Source organism: Electrona antarctica, assembly GCF_951216825.1.
Source record: "Electrona antarctica genome assembly, chromosome: 21".
NCBI classification, from domain to species: Eukaryota; Metazoa; Chordata; class Actinopteri; order Myctophiformes; family Myctophidae; genus Electrona; species Electrona antarctica.
Window position 1 is genome coordinate 22494032 of NC_136802.1, and position 20766 is coordinate 22514797.

At 42.4% G+C, this 20766-nt stretch overlaps 3 protein-coding genes across 3 annotated transcripts in view; 2 read left to right on the forward strand and 1 right to left on the reverse strand.

The window, feature by feature from the left end:
• Positions 1–894: 894 nt before the first annotated feature.
• LOC306914281 (low affinity immunoglobulin gamma Fc region receptor II-like) lies at positions 895–5853 on the forward strand (the record flags this gene model as incomplete). Its single annotated transcript, XM_079491278.1, has 6 exons — positions 895–924; positions 1105–1155; positions 1473–1724; positions 2058–2318; positions 3755–3898; positions 5843–5853. The coding sequence occupies exons 2-6, from the start codon at positions 1116–1118 to the stop codon at positions 5851–5853; spliced, it is 708 nt and encodes a 235-aa protein (XP_079347404.1). The 5' UTR covers positions 895–924; positions 1105–1115.
• A 1122-nt stretch (positions 5854–6975) lies between these two features.
• LOC306914282 (oxidative stress-responsive serine-rich protein 1-like) lies at positions 6976–7662 on the reverse strand (the record flags this gene model as incomplete). The annotated part of the gene is made up of 1 exon (XM_079491279.1): positions 6976–7662. One exon carries the CDS (start codon positions 7660–7662, stop codon positions 6976–6978), a length of 687 nt encoding a protein of 228 aa, XP_079347405.1.
• Positions 7663–9384: 1722 nt separating this feature from the next.
• Positions 9385–20766, forward strand: part of LOC306913991 (endophilin-A1-like) — a 46782-nt gene continuing 35400 nt past the window's right edge. Inside the window, exon 1 of the mRNA XM_079490849.1 lies at positions 9385–9495. Coding sequence (XP_079346975.1) covers positions 9451–9495 — 45 coding nt within the window. The 5' untranslated portion in view covers positions 9385–9450. The remainder of the gene's footprint in view (positions 9496–20766) is intronic.

The window sequence follows — 20766 nt, forward strand, 5'->3', positions numbered from 1 at the left end:
ACAGCCACTTGCACAGAGCTGTTTGTTCCGAAACAACTCACAAAGGTGAGCTGATGGTGGTGTGTGCGTGTGTCCTGTGGCTGTGTTTTTGAGCAATTGAATGAGTGTGTATATGTAAGCTAGCATGCAGTAACATCTGCAGTGGGTTTTTTAAAGTTTTTAGATTTTTTTTTTAACCTTTATTGATAGCAACAGATTGGAAACAGAGTGACATGCAGCAAATTGTCCAGCTGGCCAAGGAATCTAGCCCGGGATTCACTGTGACACTTAGCAGCTGTTAAAACAAGATAAAATGCTGCTACTGTGATGCCTATATGGTACGGTACGGAACACGGACCCTAACAACCACTCGGTTATCGGGTCCGTCAGTCAAACAAGGCAGCTAGCTTTTACTAAAATAAAAATCTAATTCATATTTTTACACTCTTGATTTTGTGGGTATTTTGGTGGGAGGTCTGGTCTGTGTTCCTAAATCGCCTGTGTGATCCTGTCTAGGCGTGGTTTAGACCAGATGATAAAAACTAAAATAAAAACTCAGTGTCGCTTTGTTTTGGTTCCCCCCCATAGAGTTATGGTCCCCCCTGTTTGTTTTAAGTCTCGCCAGTCACTACGAGTTGGAATAAATATACCAAACAAACTATTCCAAGAATTACTTGAAGAATTCATACGCCACATCAAGGCTTTTATTAGGCCCTAAAATTATGATGCAGGGAATTATTTTGGTTCATTCTGATTCCGGTTTGGGGGTTCCGGCCAGATGACTACAAACCAGACTACAACATAAATTATCATCCGCTCCCGAAATGGTATGCCTCCCAGGCTAGGTGGGAGGAGACTGTCAGTGAGTGACTGTCATAACAGTCAGTCAGTCAGTCAGTGAGCAGCGACACAGGATGAAGCAAACATCACTCTACCTTCTAGTCTGTGAGTAGAAACACTACAATTATTGTACTTGCCTATGGGTTATTGTAAATTTTTCTTCAAATCTAAAAATGGCCAATTCCACTCCCTTCCCCTCTCTCTCTCTCTCTTTCTGTCTGTCTCTCTCTCTCTCTCTCTCTCTCTCTCTCTCTCTCTCTCTCTCTCTCTCTCTCACACTCATAGTGGTTAATTCCATGGTGAATGTCTCGACAGAAGTTGGAGATGTTCTGAGACGTAAGTCTGTCTTCTACTGACCAGGTGTTCGTATCATCCATAACTATCATTGGAATTAGGCAACTCTAACAATACATTTGATTTTAAAGTTGCAATCTTATTTGAATGAATACAACCGTTTAACTTGAATCTGAGTATACGGTAGGGTAACCTATTCTCTGGTTTCGGGTAGGGCTGCCCTGAAGCTACAAGTGCAAATATGTCTCCCCTGGTCAAGATAGGAGGAGATTCCCTCTGAAAAGAGCGGTAGAAGTTTCAGCACATGATTCAACTATCAGGAAATCAACTTTCTTCTCTGTCTCTCTGTCCCCATGCAGCCTCCCTCAGACTCAGTCCGGAAAGATCTCAGTTCTTTAGATACGAGTCTGTCTTTCTGAGCTGTGAGGACAGGTCTAACTCTACTGTGTGGAGAAATGTCCAAGCAACCGGCATCTCAGAGTGCCATGGGCGCTGGGGGAAGATGAACACCACAGGATGTGCCACAGTTTCCATGTACCCTTTTGACAGCGGACTTTACTGGTGTGAGTCTTCCGAGGGAAAGAGTAACACCGTTAATATCACTGTGACTGGTACGTTCAGCACATCAACAACCATGTGTTTTATTTATTTTATTGGGTTTTTGAGGGCGCTAGCCCCTCCTATGCCAAGCTTTAAGTGTTTGTATAAACACAAACATTGAAGACAAAAGTGTGTATTAACACAAACATTGAAGACAAAAGTGAGGACACAAATTGTGATTGGCTGGCATGATTGTCAAGCTTCCGCAATGCTTCCACAAAAGCTTGCTTGCTCTCGAGATACTACCTCTATATGATACTACCTCTTTATGTCTATGGTTCAGACAGAGTGATGTAACCTCAGTCAAACGTTCTGCCATTCTGCTGTTATTTATCATTGTTCAGATAGTGCTGTGATCCTGGAGAGCCCTGCACTTCCTGTGACGGAGGGAAGTGATGTCACTCTGCGCTGCTGGTCCAAAGACAAGACAACTGGTAAACTATCCTCTGACCTCCCAGCTGATTTCTATAAAGATGGATCCCTCATCGGGGCTGAGTCTACAGGACAGATGACCATCCACAGAGTTTACAAGTCTGGTGAAGGATCCTACACGTGTTACATCTCTGACCTTGGAGTGTCACCAGAGAGCCGGATGGATGTGAGAGGTGAGAGTTGTGTAATAATTAGGGCTGGGACTCGATAAAAAAATAAATAATAATAATTCGAGGCATTGAAATTAATTAATCGAATTTAATCTCATATCATTATCAATATACTTTGTTTCAATTAAAACATATTTTGGTGAGTTTTTTTATCTAAATTTCCCATTCACTAGGCCAAGCAAAGCGGTCTGATTGGCTTCTTCTCCCATTGCGTGCACCGGTATGATTGGTTTGCCTCAAATCCATCCAGTGAAAACGTTTCTGTGGTGCAAAAACTAAGTGCGATTAAAATGCGTTAATTAATCAGTTAAAGTCCCAGCCCTAGTAATAATATGTATCACATACTGTATATCCACACCATAAGGGGAATTCATCTCTCCTTCCACTGTCCTACATCGGGTGTTTTCACACAGATTTCCAAACCTCGCACAAAACTTTACACATTATCTTTATCATATGATTCAAGATGTAGAAGTCACATCAGGTGTTCTTAAAGGTATATTCAGTGATTTCACTTAATTCAAATATCACTTATTTTTTCTTATTTTTTGGATAATCCTCCCTACTATAAAGTGTGCTGACCATATAAGGAGTTCCTCCCTGTCCCCAGTGAGCCCCTGGGGTCAAAAAACCCTAGTTTCGGTTTGGGCTTTGGGTGGCAAAGCCTTCATCCAATCAGGATGAGAGGGGCCTTCTTCCAATCATGATCGAGTGGGGCGGGCATTGGTGCACGTGCTGTTGGTCTGTTGTATTTCCCCCACTGTAGAGCGTGTGCATGTGCACATCTTGTTACCGGGTGGACCAGGTTTTTTTCCAAATCACTGAATGCTCCTTTAAGGTTTACTACAGATTTACAAACCTTACACAAATTGGTACACATTAACTTTATTATCATATAATTCAAGATGTAGAAGTCACATCATTTATATTCATTGACTTGATCAAAATGTGCAGTCCCCTGTGTAGCCAATCCATCCAGGTGTATATCTTATTTATTTTTTTAGTTCTTCTTCTCAGTTAGTTATTTTGTCAGTGTTGTAGGAGTGGGCTTTTAGAGCGGGGTTGGGTAGTGGGGCCCTGGGGGGCTAGATTTATTCTATGTGTTTGAGGGGCACTAGCCCCTCCTATATTCAGTTATACTATGGTGTTGATTTTTGTCCTAACAAACTAAAATGCCATTGACAATGAATGAAGAATTTACGCCATATGTAGACGAGCAAATCGGCTATTTTGTCCTAACACAAAGATTAAATTCCCATTGACAATATCATCATACATCATGAAGATGTATGAGGATAAGAGCGCCCCTCACTTCACACGGGTGTGATTTGTTTTGTAAAATCCTCAAAAATGTTTGTTATATATTTTTTAATTATAAAATTATATTATAAAAATGATATATAAACATCCATTCAATAATAAGCTCTCTTTGCTAGCAGGTTCCGGGTCTGTAGAACACAGTTCTCCACCAGTAGAGGAACAGAGACCTCCCTACGTAGTTGTAGGACTCATCGTTGTAGGACTTGTTGTGATTCTACTGAGCGTCCTTCTGGTCCTGCTCTGTCACTACAGAACATCCAAAGGTGACAACTGCTACATTAGATGGATAGAAACATACCGCATAGCATAATAGAGATTTAAAACGTTCAAATATTTATGATGTTTTTTTGTTGTTTTTTACAGATCCATGTTGTGTCAGGTACAGCAGGCTATAAACACAACAGCAGTAGATTCCGTCTTGTTTTCTTCTTCTTTTCTGCTAAATCTATACACATCTTTTAATTACAGATGCATTCAGTCCCAGGGAACCAATCAGGGCTCAGCTAGAACCAGTCAAAGCGGGGCTAATGATGATTATGACGATGTGTACTGCCCACTGCAGCACGGTCAGTATTTGAACCAATCATGTTCATTAATCCATTGACAAGACAAATGCCTTCTAAATCAGTAATTCTCAAACTTTCAAGATTAAAAAATATGAGCTTGTACATCTGCTATTTTTGAATAGCCAACGCTAACAATCTAAAATGACACGGATGCTTTCCCAGTTTTAATGGGTTAAAGACACTTCTGACAAGGACAGCTCATTCTAGTTTGAATCTAAATGGTTTTAGAACTTTATAGCTGAAATTATGGCTGAAAACAATTGCATTAACCATCAGTTCAGATGTGTTTGTTTTTCCGACTAATTAGTAGGCTAGAATAATTAACACAATTGAAAACATATGTAAAATAAAATAAAAAGTAAACCAACTTGTCCACTCATGTTTATTTGATTTACCTTCAGGCACTACAAGTGTCTATGACGTGATGAGGCGATCTCATGACAATGGAATTGGTACAGTATATGACTGCACTGTTTAAATGTTGCCATGTGATAGTGTTGTCCAGAGTTATTCAATGGTATAGTACAGTATGACTGACTGTTTAAATGTTGTCATGTCTTACTGTTGTCCAGAGTTATTCATATTCTGAGACCAAGTGATTGTTGAGTAGGCCTACATTTATTTATTTATTTTTGTTTTGTTTTGCCTGTGCTACTTAAATCTGTAGTCCATAACTTTTTGTAGTGAATAAAATGTCATATTGATGTATACATTTGTGTAGTATAGTATGTATATGTATAGTAGAAATGTAGAATATTTGAATACAGTAGCCTATAAACTAACTGGTAGTTTGTCTCCCTACAATTCTAATAGAATAATAGATCATATGGTTGGATAGGACACCTACTGGCTGACAAGTGGTATTGCATGAAGGCTTCCTGTACTAGTGTAGCAGTAGACTTTTCAGTTGGGTTTGAATCCCAGTTGACAGTTACCGATTACACCTTTAATGGATAACACATGGTGCAGGAGGTTGCTGGGGCACAACACCATGACAGTAATTACTGTATAATATATGGTAGTGTACAGCACGTGGCCTGAATACATTTGTGTTTATTATTTTATTTTTCTCAATGCATATTTGTGTTTATGCATTTATTTCATTCATGATAGGTAATCATCAAAAGACACATTGGGCAGTATTATGCGTGTCTTAAGTACCAGGTCTTATTACTTAACTTAAGACCACTCAGAATAGCCAAATGGCATTGATCACGCCACCAGGTCTTAAGTTAAGTAATAAGACCTGGTACTTAAGACACGCATAATATTGCCCGATGTGTTTGATGTTTTCTTGCCACCCCCAAGATATGAGAATATTTCCATTTTATTGCAAACAAGTGACCTATGTGTGCCTTTTGCTTTTTTGCACATTTGACAGCTTCTGCTCGTGCACATTTAGATTTTGACACCCTTATTATATATGCTAAATTATATAAGGTTTAAGAGGTTATCAATCATACAACTGTGTACCTTAGCTCTGGTCCATAGCTTAGAATGAGTTATCCTTCTAACATTCTAGACCTGAGCTAGTTTTACCTGTACTTTCGGTATTATTGCTTATTGTTCCATTTTTATTTTATTGTTATTCTTGATTGTGTTGTTGTATTAGCACACTCTCTGTGGATTCTGTCCCACCAGCATTTCACTGATTGTACCTGTATGAGTGAGTGACAATTGTACCTGTATGAGTGAGTGACAAATAAACCCTCTTAAACATGTTTTCAAATGGTTTTAAGGCACAGTAAGTCTTTTTACTCTCCGAGTCTGCTCCCATGGACGGAAGATGTGCACCTGACCTGCTCAAATACCTAATGTCTATTTCACATACAGTAGATCTGGGTGTTGCACTGACCACACTGAAGAAACAGTGTGGGCTTGAGTTGCTCACTAAGTAATAAATGATGATGATGATGATGATGTACTAATGACCCACATGACATCACAGGGGGCAGAATAATAAATACAAAACCTTTTGGGGTTATAAAATGTTGCGTAATTACTATAGTCCCATGGTTGCCCCAGAGCCATTGAAAGGAGAGTTCTGCCAATGAGGGGGCAGAAGACGTGGTTCATGTAACTCATTTGTCACTCCAATGCATTCCGTAAACTTTGGGACTTATCAATTCAGGCCTTTGTCACTCTTCACCAATAGAAGTCTATGTAGAAGAGCCACCATTGGACTGGCCCCATGAAGTAAACAGAGTTGTCTACAACTCTGAGTTGCCCTAATGGCAACCACACCAATAACTGTCTAAACAAAACTATACAAATAAAAGTCTTAAGATTTGTGGTCTGGCAAAATAAAAATAAAAGCCAGAGGTGAAGTCCGAAGGGTTCGGTTCGCGTCATTCGAAAGCCTACAGGTTGTGCAATGACGCACTGTGATTGGCCAGTGCACTTGTGCAAGGATGCAATGTCATTGGCCATGCACTTTGAGTGGCAGATGGGGAAAATGCTCTCGCCGGAACATTATTTACTATTTTCTGCCTATCTGGTCGCAACTCGAACTGCACTGAGCCGGCTCAATCGAACTTCGCAACGTTCGACAGGACAACTCGCTCGCTTTAGCTCCCTCGGTGGTGTCACGTGGCTCAAGTTCGCTTGAGATGGAGGGCCTCCGTCGCGGTCAGGAACTATACTTTAGGTGAGAGGCACAGAAGCGGGGCGTGGTTATGTGCACAACCCATATAGGCTTTCAGTCTGAAGAGATGATTTTCAGACATAATGTGGCCATCTATGATTTATATGATAATAAAGACCCTAAACTTGTTTTAGGTGTACATCATCTCAGCCATGTGTGACATTTTCTTGGGGATGTAGAGGTAATGCTCCATGTAGCCTGAAAGGTCGTCTATCGTGATGTCATCGACGTAGGCCCGCGCCTGCTCTGAGCAAGAACGGGGCGAGACTGACGACAAAGACGATGGCGTAGCTGTTGTGGAGGCCGCTGGGATGCTTTTCTCATACTCTGAGATAACGTTGCGAAGCTCCGTGAAGGAGTAGACCTGGATGTCAGAGGCCTCTGTGACCACAGGTCTCTGAGGCATCAACGCTACGGGTCCGGCCACGTCACGGGCACCTTCCTCTGGGCTGCAGACCTCTGTTGACGTCCCGGTGCTCCCACTGTCCCGGGTGATAACGGTAGGGATATCTCTGCCATAGGTGAACGTGGGTGGATGTAGGATGTGGAATTCGGACCTGCTATTCGTCCGGCTCCTGGAGGCTACTCTGAGCGACGAGGATGGCTTTCTGACACAGACATGCCAGTCGTCCCTGGCATGGTGACTCGGTTTGTTGGGTTTTTCTTTGATGGGGTCGGGGGAAGCCCGCGGTACCACTCTGGATGCCACGCCCTCTGGCGCGTTCACGGCAGTGGGAAGGCTCTCGACGTCTACCCTCAACTTCTTAAAGGTTGCATGGAGTGTGTCCTCTTCGCTGTCCTTCTCCCCGGCATCCATAGCGAGAGAAAGCTGCTCTGACCAGATGGCGATATGTGTGTCTCTCTGACTTTTTCTTCGATGGCTCTTGTGTATGGTACTTTTTACTCACTTGTTCGTTACCCTATATTGCTAGAAGTAATAATGGTCTGATCGTACACCTCCTTATATAGGCTTGCCAAGCTCTGATCTGACATCACAACACAAACCTCAGCCTAACACAATATGAACCCCATTTGAACCCTGGACTCCATATTCTGAGGGGACCGCCAAGCTCATGCCACAGCCACTGGGAGGAGACCCCGGGGCAGACCAAGGATGAGCTGGAAGGTTCTTATCTCCGACATCTGTCGTGTACTATACTGCATATCAAACTGGGCCCTGGGGATTGTGGTATAATTAAAAGGTTTGAGAACCACACTGTCAGTGTCTACCACAGTCTGATACATTTTACTCCTGTAGTACATTCACCTTACCACATGAGGGCGCCGGTGACAGAATGTCAGCCGTGAGCCTGTTATACGCTGTCCATGGTCCTGGAACCCTAACCCCCCCTCCTCTCTCTCTCTCTCTCTCTCTCTCTCTCTTCCCCCCTTTCCCTCCATTCCTTCCTTACTTCCTTCCTTCCTTCTGCCGGACTCGGCAGTCTGGGTTGTCGTGGGGTGGGAAATCCTTTTTTATTGGCCTAAAATATTGTCTATACATTCATGAATCTACTTTCTGTCCGGCTGTCAGCATTGAGCATTTTTTATAGTGGTTTCTTGTGACCACAAAAATGTCAAAATTTCCTTATGCTTTAAGTAGCACGTGACAAACTATAGGTTATTTTTTTCATGATTCTGAATCCATTCCAAGCATTAGTTTTGCACAAAAATACACTCCTTGGGCTAAAAACAGCGATAGCCACTTGCCCAAATGTCCCCAAAATGTGCTGACCTCATCACATTTGTGCGGCCGTTTTTAGCCCAAGGAGTGTTTTTCGTGCAAAACTAATGCTTGGAATGGATTCAGAAAGAATCACAATAAACCCCAATACTGACAGCAAGTGGATTCATGAATGTATGTTTATAGACAATTCTAGAATTTCTAGGCCAATAAAAAGGACTATATACCAAATTTTCCACTTTAAACAAAATAATCCTATCGGCTGCCGGACTTCTCTTCCGTCTTTACGCCTGTTTAGTAAATGTATTTTTTCCGCACGGGGGAGCCAGTGACAGACTGTCAGCCGCTATCCATGGTCCTGAAACCAGTCTGTCTGTCTGTCTGTCTGTCTAATGTCGGTATATGTATAAATGAATCACAGTGCATCTCGTCGTGCAGTCATCAGTCACGGGACCGTTTGCAGCAGCACCACCACAACGCCCGCTGAGAGAGAGAGAGAGAGAGAGAGAGAGAGAGAGAGAGAGAGAGAGAGAGAGAGAGAGAGAGAGAGAGAGAGAGAGTGGGCAGGACGGTATGGGGAGGGAGGGGTTGTTACGTCACAGGAAACGTGGTGAAACGTTCCGGCAGCGCTGACCCAGCCCCCACCTGAAAATAGATCCCCAGGCAGGCAGCAGGCAGCCAGCCTATCCGCTGCAACAACCATTCCATCCACAATCCAAGCACACTCACGACATATACACCGCTGAGTCCCAAACAGACTGCAGCTAACTAGGGGGGAGAAAGAAAAACAAAACGGACGCACTGCATATGTTTAACAAACGCCAGTCAGTATTGTAATCCGATATTAGTGTTATTGTTATTTATTAATTGACGCGCAGGTGGAGTTCATTATTGGTGTAAAAAAAACAAAACAACAACGCAGAGATGTCTGTCGCGGGGTTGAAAAAGCAGTTCCACAAAGCTACCCAGGTAAGATGACTGGGACTGCTATTTGTTTTATCTCTGTGCGAATGGCGAACAATGCATTAATGATGCGCGTGGCTGATATTGGTATACGACGTCTATACCGATGGTAAATAAAGCCGCACACATCTCTTATTAATGCATGCTGCTGTTGCTGTGTGTGTGTGTGTGTGTGTGTGTGTGTGTGTGTGTGTGTGTTCTCGTGTTTTTCCATGTATCACGGCCAGGACACGGATATTGACGTGTTTATATTTAATACCGTCCTAACATAGAGAAGGGAACATAATTCATATTAGGACATTGTTGTGTCCTCGATCCCTCATCCCGCCTATCTGGTCCTGCTATCCATCTTCTCATCAGCAGCATCATGTCAATGATGGCATGCAGGGACTCAGGGATGATATTATGCAACCACCCGAGAGAGAGAGGATACCGAGCCAAGCCATACCTCCACTCTATACATTACTGTACATTATGCTATTGTATAATTGGGCCTAATATTTAATTATATGTAACCGACTTTCACCGACCCTATCTGTTTAGGTTTTAACCACGATTCACGTTTCCACCGTAGCATATAGCAGTAAGGTTACTGTGTATTGTAGCTTTATCAGACACATACGTGTTTTTTCGAGTCATGAAGGAAAAAAGGCGGGTGTTGATAGAAACGTATAGCTGGGTGTTTTTTAATTGAATTTAGGGTGAAATTGTTGCAATTATCAAACACAAATCAAAATCACCATGTCGTTTCACATCAATTCAACTTGAATTCATGTGAAACTGGTGATTTATGTTCATTTGATTTGTGTTGTGTCGATGTTGATTTGGGTTTGATTGATGATTCTGTGTTGAATTCAGAATGGTGTAATTGGCGGTTTTGTGCTGAATAATTGTGACATCATGTGTGATTTGTGTTGAGCAGATGTGTAGTTATGTGTACAGAGATCCTCTGACAGAGGAGGGGGGAAGCCTTCACACGCAACTGGGATTTCCTCCCATCATCCATCCACACACTACACCCTCTCTCTCTCTCTCTCTCTCTCTCTCTCTCTCTCTCTCCCCATGTCTCTCTCTCTCTCTCTCTCTCTCTCTCTCTCTCTCTCTCTCTCTCTCTCTCTCTCTCTCTCTCTCTCTCTCTCTCCCTCCCATTCTGCTATCTGTAGTGGAAGAGAGTGCATGGAGATGGGGAGAGAGAGAGAGAGAGAGAGAGAGAGAGACAGACATGGGGGGAGAGAGAGAGAGAGTTTATTACATAGGCCTATGATAAAACCTTTTTTATGGTTTCTTTTTTGGCTTCACTCCCAATTGGAAATAGAATGCAGAATGGATAGGATAGAATATGATAATACAATGTAATATAAATTAATACAAATATGTCTTTATAGGGTCTGTCTCTCTCCTTAACATTAACAATGGTATCAAATGGAGGGGTCTGTGGCCTAATGCATTACATCAAACTGGTGGTCCTTGAAATGGTATAAACATAGAGAATGACTGCTTTGATGCCACACACAATGTGTTCAGCCCCTGGACTACCCAGATTAGATTAGACTGCATTGTCTGTATTGTCCCAGAGGGGTTAGGTTTTACAGCCTGGTCAACACAGAAACACACAAGAAACAGAAGCCAGTGGTTATCAACCTTTTCAGGCCCCCCTCTCCCCCCATACAACGACACAACATAATATGCAGGTAAACACAATAAATCTCCAAAAGACATCCAATACAACACATATCTAAACATGTCAGTGAGGCAGTTGGTTTAATGCGGCAATGTGTATCTGCATCCAGATGGCATTGTTGTGAAGTGTGATGATTGAGGAGGTGATCAGTGTCATCTGCTATTGTGAGTGCTATACAGTAGGTGAGTGATGATGGCTCGTCTGTGGTTAATGATGTCCTGGGAGTATTTGGGTGTGAGAGGACCAATGATTTGTATGATGTGATGCTGCCGAATGTGTTTGTTAGCAGTGTGCTCTGAGCATACAGATAAAATGGAGTCTTTGCTCAGATTGTGTGTACACTACAGGTGCAATGCGTTGATCAACATTGAGTATGGGCAGGGGTGGAAAGTAAGTATATTTATTCAGGTACTGTACTTGACATGAAACCCTAGGCTGATTTTGTAGTTTTCCAATTCAGGTTAAAAACTACAGCAGGGTAAAAGCATGGCTGCATCACACTGACCTTATAGAGCGTCGCAGTCCCGCACAAATATGTGTGGACATTATTGAATGAGCACAAAAATATAATTTTAACAATAGACTAGACTAGAAAAAATCACACCCGTGTGAAATGAGGGGCGCGCTTGTCATCGTACATCAATTTATGTTAGCGGACATTTGACATTGCTACATAAGGTAGCCTACATAAGGTGTTCCCTTATTGGCCAAGTGCTCCCACCAACATGTGATTGGTTAGTCGATTTGCTCGTTTACATATGACGTAAGTTTTCCCTTCAATGTCAACGGCGTTTCATGTTTTTATGTTTAATTTACGTCATATTTAGCGGAATTATCAGCTCATACATCATCATGCATCATCTCATACTGGCCAATCAGAATGCCTGTTGCCTGTGATTGGTTGGCTGATTTGCTCGTTTACATATGACGTAAAGTTTCCCTTCAATGTCAATGTCAATTCTCCGTTCATTGTCAATGGCAAATATTGAGACGGGCGGGGACAAGATGACGTACATTTTCCCTTAATTGTCAATGGCATTTAATGTTTGTTGTGGACATTTGACCTAATTTCTACTTTGATTGTCGATGGCAAATATGAGACGTGTGGAGACAAGATGACGTAAAATTTCCCTTCATTGTCAATGGCATTTAGTGGCATCGTCGTTCCACAAGCACTCACCCTGTCATTGGTTGTTTACTGTTTACTATCATCTGGCAACTGTACCGTGTGGGAGTCTGTGGGGGGTCCCGGCAACATCGAGTCCCCCACTAACGTGCCCAGGGGGGCGGCCCAGTTCCGGCGAGCCACCCCTTGTCCGAAACGGTTGAGAAGTCAGAGTTACCGTGTTGCAGGTTTCTGTGCTCGGACACGTACGACGTACACATACACGTACGCATACGGACACACATAGCTGCGTAATGGAGTGGAGGCATCGCTCAGAGAGAGAGAGAGAGAGAGAGAGAGATTTACTAGCGAAAGTGAGAGGGAGTGTGGAATCAGCGCAAAAACTGAGGCAAGCTCAGGTTATTATTAAATCTATAAGTTGTGTCCATGTTGACACAGAGATGTAGCAGTCTGCTGCATCAGCGTTTCAGCCAAACATGCTTTATTTCCCAAACACTGGCTCGGACTCAGTCAGGAGTCGGGACACATTGCGAGCTTGTAGATCGGCTATTTTCAGAATGCAACCAAGCATAAAATGACTTGTCTTTTAGTTTTACTGGATCTCTTCTCCACTAGTCCCTCCCTAACATTTCAGTCTAGTTATTTTTTGACGAAACTGTCAATATATTTAGTCTTAGTTTTAGACGACATAGCTTTTCATTTAGTATTTATTTCGTTTTCCTCTGTGAAAAAAAGGTATACTCTGCGAACATTTTTTGTTTTAGTCGTCAACACTAGCACAGTCTCGCATAAAGTAGGCTAATAATGATGACGCGACAGATAAAGCCCTTTTGAATATTGGTTGGTGAAAATGCAGAGAGACAGAGGAAGACGATATGAATGTGTTCATCAGCGTTGGGTTTCTGATATGAAGGAGTAGTCATGACAACAACTTTTTTTGTAGGAACACTTTTATTTGTAACACCCACGGGCAAATCATCGAAAGCGACTCACTTCAATCAGCACACAAGGGAAGGGGGGGGGGGGCTCCTTGAAAATTGCCCTATGACTCAAAGTGTTCCCCCAGTAACGAGCATGCACACGCACACGCACGCAGGGCTCTGCCTCTATTCATTCCATGTAAGCATGAACATTTTATTTAAGGTATATTTATTTATTTGCTGATGATATGTATTCGGCCGCCTACCACCATCTGAAAATGTTTTGTACCAGGGACCGCCCCATGAAGCAAAGATTTGAGTTTCAAAAACGTTCCTGTGAAAGATTTGCGTCATTTTCACGATTTTTCAAAAATAGCAGATCTACAAGCTAGCTCGTAGCTCCGCACTTGGTGCCACACTATGAGCTCATAGATCTGTTATTTTTCAACAGTTAAAGTTTAAAATTAGTCTCAGTTCCAAGTCTAAATGGGTTTTTTTAATGCACCTAGAAGAGAGGCTCCATAAAAATACACCGTTTCTCTTCCCTGGTGCTTTGTAGCACAGCTTGTTTTAGTGGCATTGTCGTTCCACAAGCACTCACCCTGTCATTGGTTGTTTACTGTTTACTATCATCTGGCAAGTCCCTCTGGAAGAGAGCGTAAATAAATGATAAATGATGCAATGCTAAATTCTTCTGTGCAGCTGGCTGGATTATAGACAAGCACACGCATGTACGCACGCACGCCGGCATACACGCACGCAGACAGACGGCTAGAAAAGCAAACAGTGTGGGTGTGTGTTTCCGTCAGTCCTTAGTGTTAATTTAATTGATTTCATGTACAGCATCAAATCAGCCTATATTCCCATGTTTCTCGTCTGTCTGTCTGTCTGTCTGTCTGTCTGTCTGTCTGTCTGTCTGTCTGTCTGTGTCTGTCTGTCTGTCTGTCTGTCTGTCTGTCTGTCTGTCTGTCTGTCTGTCTGTCTGTCTGTCTGTCTGTCTGTCTGTCTGTCTGTCTGTCTGTCTGTCTGTCTGTCTGTCTGTCTCTCTCGCCATTAAGGCTTGGTGTGATCCAGTTTATCTGCATGCTTTATTCATGGGCATGCCAGGCGCGCGCGCACACACACACACACACACACACACACACACACACACACACACACACACACACACACACTCTATCTTCTGCCAGTAGGACATAGTCTGGCTAAAAAGCCTGACTCAAATCACACGCGCGTCTGGCTTTAGCCAGGCTAACTAGGACATACCGCAAATAATTGGTTCTGGTGGGTTGAACAACACCAACAATGTGCAAATGAATAAAATAAAATAAAAAGACAGTGTAGTAGAACAGTGGAGAAAACCTTTGCCCACTGCTGAAAAGCTAAAATATATCGGTGTGAGAAACTACTACTCAAATCAAATGTTTTACTTAAGTAAAAGTACCAATACTAAGTAAAAGTCCGGAATTCAGAATTCACTTGAGTAAAAGTACAAGAGTATTTGGTATCATTGTTATGGTTCAGCTAGTATAACTGTGGTCTAATCCCTGTGCTCGTTGGCAGAAGTAGCAATACTGCAATATAAAAATACTATGTTAAAAGTAAAAGTCCGGAATTCAGTAAAAGTACAAAAGTATTGGCATCAAAATGTACCTAATGTACCAAAAGTAAAGGTGCTCATTATGCAGAATGTCCCGTTTCAAGTTTTCAAATGTATAAAAAAATACCTTTTAAAAATATCAGATCTACAAGCATCGTGACTGAGTTTGTAGATCAGCTATTTTCAAATGGCCAAATATAGGGCTGAAGTGTTTAAATTAACCCTTGTATGTTTTGTAATAATATTCAAAGTAACTAGTAACTAAAGTTTTCAAATAATTGTAGCGGAGTAAAAGTACAATATTTGCCTCTGAGATGTAGTAGTAGCGCCAGCGCTTGCCCAGCAGTCTGCCGGCAACGAGGCGGATGCGTGCACGTGACCTTTAGGGCTTCTCGCCCTTAGGCGTCTTACTGGTTATTACTTGCGCAAGCAGAGTGCGAAAGTACTCTGCAATGTTGTCAGCCAAGCTGTCGCGCTGCAGCACGTCTATATAGGTGGTACGCTTCTTTCCCCACCTGGCTTTGCCCTGGGTTGGCTCCCATAGGGTCAATTTACTTGCCTCAAGTTCTGGGTGCCTGACGCAGTGCCCTGCCAGCCTCATCCTTCTCTCTCTGACTTTGTCTGTGACCCGTGGTAGGTCCCCATAGAGGTCCACATTTCTGATGCGGGCCGTCCATGTGACACCTAGTGCCATTCTGATTGGTCCGTCCATGTGACACCTAGTGCCATTCGTAGCATTCCGTGTAGACTCCATCAGGGGTTTATCCTGTTGTACTCCTAAAGGCCTCACCGAGGCCAGTGGCCTTGTGGTTAGAGTGTTCACCCTGAAACTGGGAGGTCGGGGTTCGATCCCCGGCCGGGTCATACCAAAGACTGTAAAAATGGGACCCAATGCCTCCCTGCTTGACACTCAGCATCAAAGGGTTGGATTGGGGGGTAAAATCTACTAATCAAAGGATTCCCGAGCGCGGCACGGCTGCAGCTCACCGCTCCTTGGCTGCGGCTCACCGCTCCCAAGAGATGGGTCAAATGCGGAGAACAAATTTCACTGCGGTAACGTGTGTGACAAATCGTACGACTTTGACTTTGACTTTGAGATAGATTATATATATTTTTTCATAATTGAATGCCCTACTTATTTTATTTTATTGCAAAAATAGCCGTTTTGACTTCCAGAACTTTTCCCAAATTACAAGAAAAATGTTCATGCTGTTGTTGCTATTCCATTAAAGTGGATGCAGTGCAAAGCAGTAAAAATACGTAACATGTTTAAAAACAAAAAAGTGCTTTCAAAAACAGTATGTTCTCTCTGCCGACTTGGTCTTGTCCTGCGGCGTGTCCGCTGAGGCTGCATGGCTGTACTGTGTGTTTGCATATTTCCTCGGCTCGGATGCACTCGGGCACACAGAAAGCAGGCTGTTTAACTTTCTATTTGGTTATGGGAATGCTTTGGGGGGGGGGGGGGGGGAAAGGGGGTGGAAAAAGTACTCAAATGTTTTACTTAAGTAAAAGTATCAATACTGAAATATACAACTACCCTAGTCTGGAATTCAACACTTACAGTGAAACTTAGAAAATAACAGATCTACAAGCTTGTAGATCGGCTATATTCAAATGGCCGAAATGTATAGGGCTGAAGTGGTCAATGTACTGTATGTTTTGTAATAATAATCTAAATCTACAAACTTGAGTAACTATAGTAACTAAAGTTGTCAAATAATTGTAGTGGATTAAAAGTACAATAGTGTAGTGGAGTAGAAGTAAAAGTACTGAAAATGTGATGTACTCAAGTAACGTACTACCGCAAAATTGTACTTAAGTACAGTACTTATTTGAATGTAATTAGTTACTTTCCACCACTGCTGTTATGTCATGGTTACTGTGTGCTGCTATGCATTGTGTGCGGTATGACACACACACTGCACACTTACACTACTGTACTGTACTGTGTGTACATTGTAAATTGGATAACATTTAGTACCGTAGGAAGTGAACCATGCAAACCTTCAAGCATCTCAAAGCATGCTATGAGCATTGTACTGTATGACCCGTGTACATTAAACCCCATTAAGAACTTGGGCCGGTTCTAAATCCAATACAGTTTTCTGAAAAACTTATGTTTCTATGAAAGCTGAGAGGGAGATTGTATATTGAGTAGTCTGTAGCAGCACAGCATCACTCACCTCAGAGACTAAAAAGTAGGACACATCACAGCTGTGCGTGTGCGTGTGCGTGTGCGTGTGCGTGCACGCGCTCAAGGAAGAGAGATGTAAGGTCTTCCTGTGAGATGAGGAAGTGAGGAGCTGGAAGGAGTGAAGAGGATGAGATAAGAGGAGAGGAGATGAGAACAGGAGAAACACAAGTGAGGGGATTTTAATAAAAAATCTCTCTCTCTCTCTCTCTCTCTCTCTCTCTTTCTGCCTCTCTCTCTCTCGCTCTCTCGCTCTCTCTCACTCTCTCTCTTTCTCTCTCTCTATGTACTACTACTACTACTAGCCTACTGCTACTTACTACTTACTTTTGTTAGTTTTGTAATAACAATCAAAATCTAAAATGTAACTACTAGTTAGTTTTGTAATAACAATCAAAATCTAAACTACTTAGATTGTAGATTTTGATTATTATTACAAAACATACAGTAACCACATTTCAGCCATTTGAAAATAGCCAATCTACAAGCTAACACGCTTGTAGACCTGCTATTTTCTAAAGATTTATTTATAGATTTGAAAACCTGTGGAATATGGGACCTTCTGCACAATACTTTTGGTAGTAAATTTTGAATTCCAAACTTTTACTTGTAACTGAGTACTTCTACAGTACATTGCAGTATTGATGCTTTTATTTAAGTAAAATATGTGAGTACTTTTGCCACTACTGCCGCTCTCTTCTTTAATCCATCTGTCCACACATATGTATGTACACACACACACACACACACACACACACACACACACACACACACACACACACACACACACACACACACACACACACACACACACACACACACACACACACACACACACACACACACACACACACAGAGTATCTTTCCAACATTTCTTGATTTCACTATTGATATACAATACACAGATTGTACCTTATCTATCATCTTTACAGCTTTAAACGGACACAGCTTTGTGATTGAAAACGTCCTCTGTGTCGCACCAAAAACATTTGAAGATGGCTGAGGGTGGAATAGTTTTTTCTGCAGATTACACGAGGTGATGAACACACATCCATCAGATTACACAGCACTGGGAGGTGATTAACACACATCCATCAGATTACACAGCACTGGGAGGTGATGAACACACATCCATCAGATTACACAGCACTGGGAGGTGATGAACACACATCCATCAGATTACACAGCACTGGGAGGTGATGAACACACATCCATCAGATTACACAGCACTGGGAGGTGATGAACACACATCCATCAGATTACACAGCACTGGGAGGTGATGAACACACATCCATCAGATTACACAGCACTGGGAGGTGATGAACACACATCCATCAGATTACACAGCACTGGGAGGTGATGAACACACATCCATCAGATTACACAGCACTGGGAGGTGATGAACACACATCCATCAAACAAACGATGATGCACTGTAGTGATAGAACTGTCATGTCTGCTACGAGTCATCTGTCAGTGTCAGAGCCATAGAATCAGACAGAGTTACGACATTGAGGGGGCAGAAAACAGCCCGGTCACGTGGTTCATGTACTCGCGCGAGCCCATAGACTCCAATGCATTCCGTAAAGTTCCTGTTGTCCCTTTTCAATAGAAGTCTATATAGAAGAGCCTGGCCCCATGAAGTGAATTATAAATAAATAAATTATTATTATAAATTATTATAAATAGTTCTGTCTTACTCTATGGCTCTGGTCAGTGTTTGGGGTCGAGGCAGTGGTGGAAAACACACAACATTTCTTCACTTAAAAAAGCATCAATACTGCAATGTAGAATTACTCTGTTACAAGTAAAAGTCCATAATAATAAGTATTGTACAAGTACAAAAGTATTGTACAAGTACAAAAGTATTGGTACAAAAATGTGTTTAAAGTACCGAAAGTAGAAAGTACTCATTATGCAGAATGTTCCATTTAAGTTTTAGTTTTAAAATGTATAACATCTCTAAACATCTTTGTGAGCTTGTAGATTGGCTTTATTTTCAAATAGCCAAAGTCTTTATAGGGCTGAAGTAAAGTCACTGGTTAATGTAAGTTTTATAATAATAATCTAAATCTAAAAATAAACTAGTAACTAAAGCTTTCAAATAATTGTAGTGGAGTAAAAGTACAATATTTGCCTCTGAGATGTAGTGAAGTAAATAGTATTTACTATTTACTTCACTACATCTCAGAGGCAAATATTGTACTTTTGTACCTACAAATGTAGGCTATTGAAAATTGGAAATACTCCAGTAAAGTAAAAACAATCCTCAAAAGTGAGTAAATGTATTTCCTTAGTTACTTTACACCACTGGTTACAAAGGTAAAAGGATTGGTATCAAAATATACCTTGGGTACCAAAGGTAAAAGTGTTCATTATGCAGAATATCCCCTTTCAAGTTCAAAATGTATCAAAAAATCTTTTGAAAATAGCTCAGATCAGCTGTCAATTAGCCACGGGATAAAGTGGTTTATGCATGTTTTCTAATAATAATCAAAATCTATATAAAGTAAAAGGTTTCAAACCAGCAAGACGCCCTGAGGGCGAGAGGCGGCCTATAGTATAGGTTGCGTGCCATGCACGCATCCGCCTGGGTGACTGCTGGGCTGGCGCTATGGCATGGGGGGGTCAGATCAACATATGGAATGAATTCTGTACTGGCCATACTGTATGGAGCATGTCTTGAGTCTACAGGGTTTGATGAGGTCAGATCAACATATGGAATGTCAGGACAGGTCAGCTCCATATATGGAGATCTAAGGGTGGCAGCGGGGCAGTGTATTGAGTGTACAGGGTTTGATGAGGTCTGGCCATATATGGAGCGTGTCTTGAGTGTACAGGGTTTGATGAGGTCAGATTAACAATCAACATATGGAATGTCAGAACAGGTCAGCTCCATGGAGATCTATGGGTGGCAGCGGCGGTAGTGTCTTGAGTGTGCAGGGTTTGATGAGGGCCCAGATAGGGCCGGCCCTAGGGTTAGGGTTACACATGTGTGAATGTGTGCACTCGTGCGTGTGCATGCGTCCTTCCTTGTGTGCGTGAAACATTGCTTGTATGTGAACTCTCTCTCTCTCTTGCATAGACACCACCGTGCCCTCATCCAAGATGGCTGCTGCCAACAGGAAATCAGACACCCCAGTCACCTGACTGAATAAAACATGAGGTGTGTGTGTGTGTGTGTGTGTGTGTGTGTGTGTGTGTGTGTGTGTGTGTGTGTGTGTGTGTGTGTGTGTGTGTGTGTGTGTGTGTGTGTGTGTGTGTGTGTGTGTGTGTGTGTGTGTGTGTGTGTGTGTGTGTGTGTGTGTGTGTGTGTGTGTGTCATTAGAGGAAGAAGAGAGAGAGAGGTGGAGATGGAATAATCTCAGGATAACTATGAGAGAGAGATGAGGAAAAGAAGATGAGAGAAGAGATAGAGTAGATCGATCAATGAGAAACTAAGCTAAAGGAGAGGAAGAGGCAAGGGATTTTTTATCTCTCTCTCTTTCTCTCTCTCCTGATGAAACTCCTATCTAGGGGAGGCCAGGTTGTCATGGTAACTACACACGTGCCAGGAGAAAATAGGCGTGATGCTGTCACACACGTACGCGCACGCGCGCGCACACACACACGCAAACACGTCACACACACACACACACACGTCACACACGCAAACACACGTCACATGCACACACACACACACACACACACACACGCAAACACACACGTCACGCACGCAAATACACATCACACACACACAAAAACACACGTCGCACACAA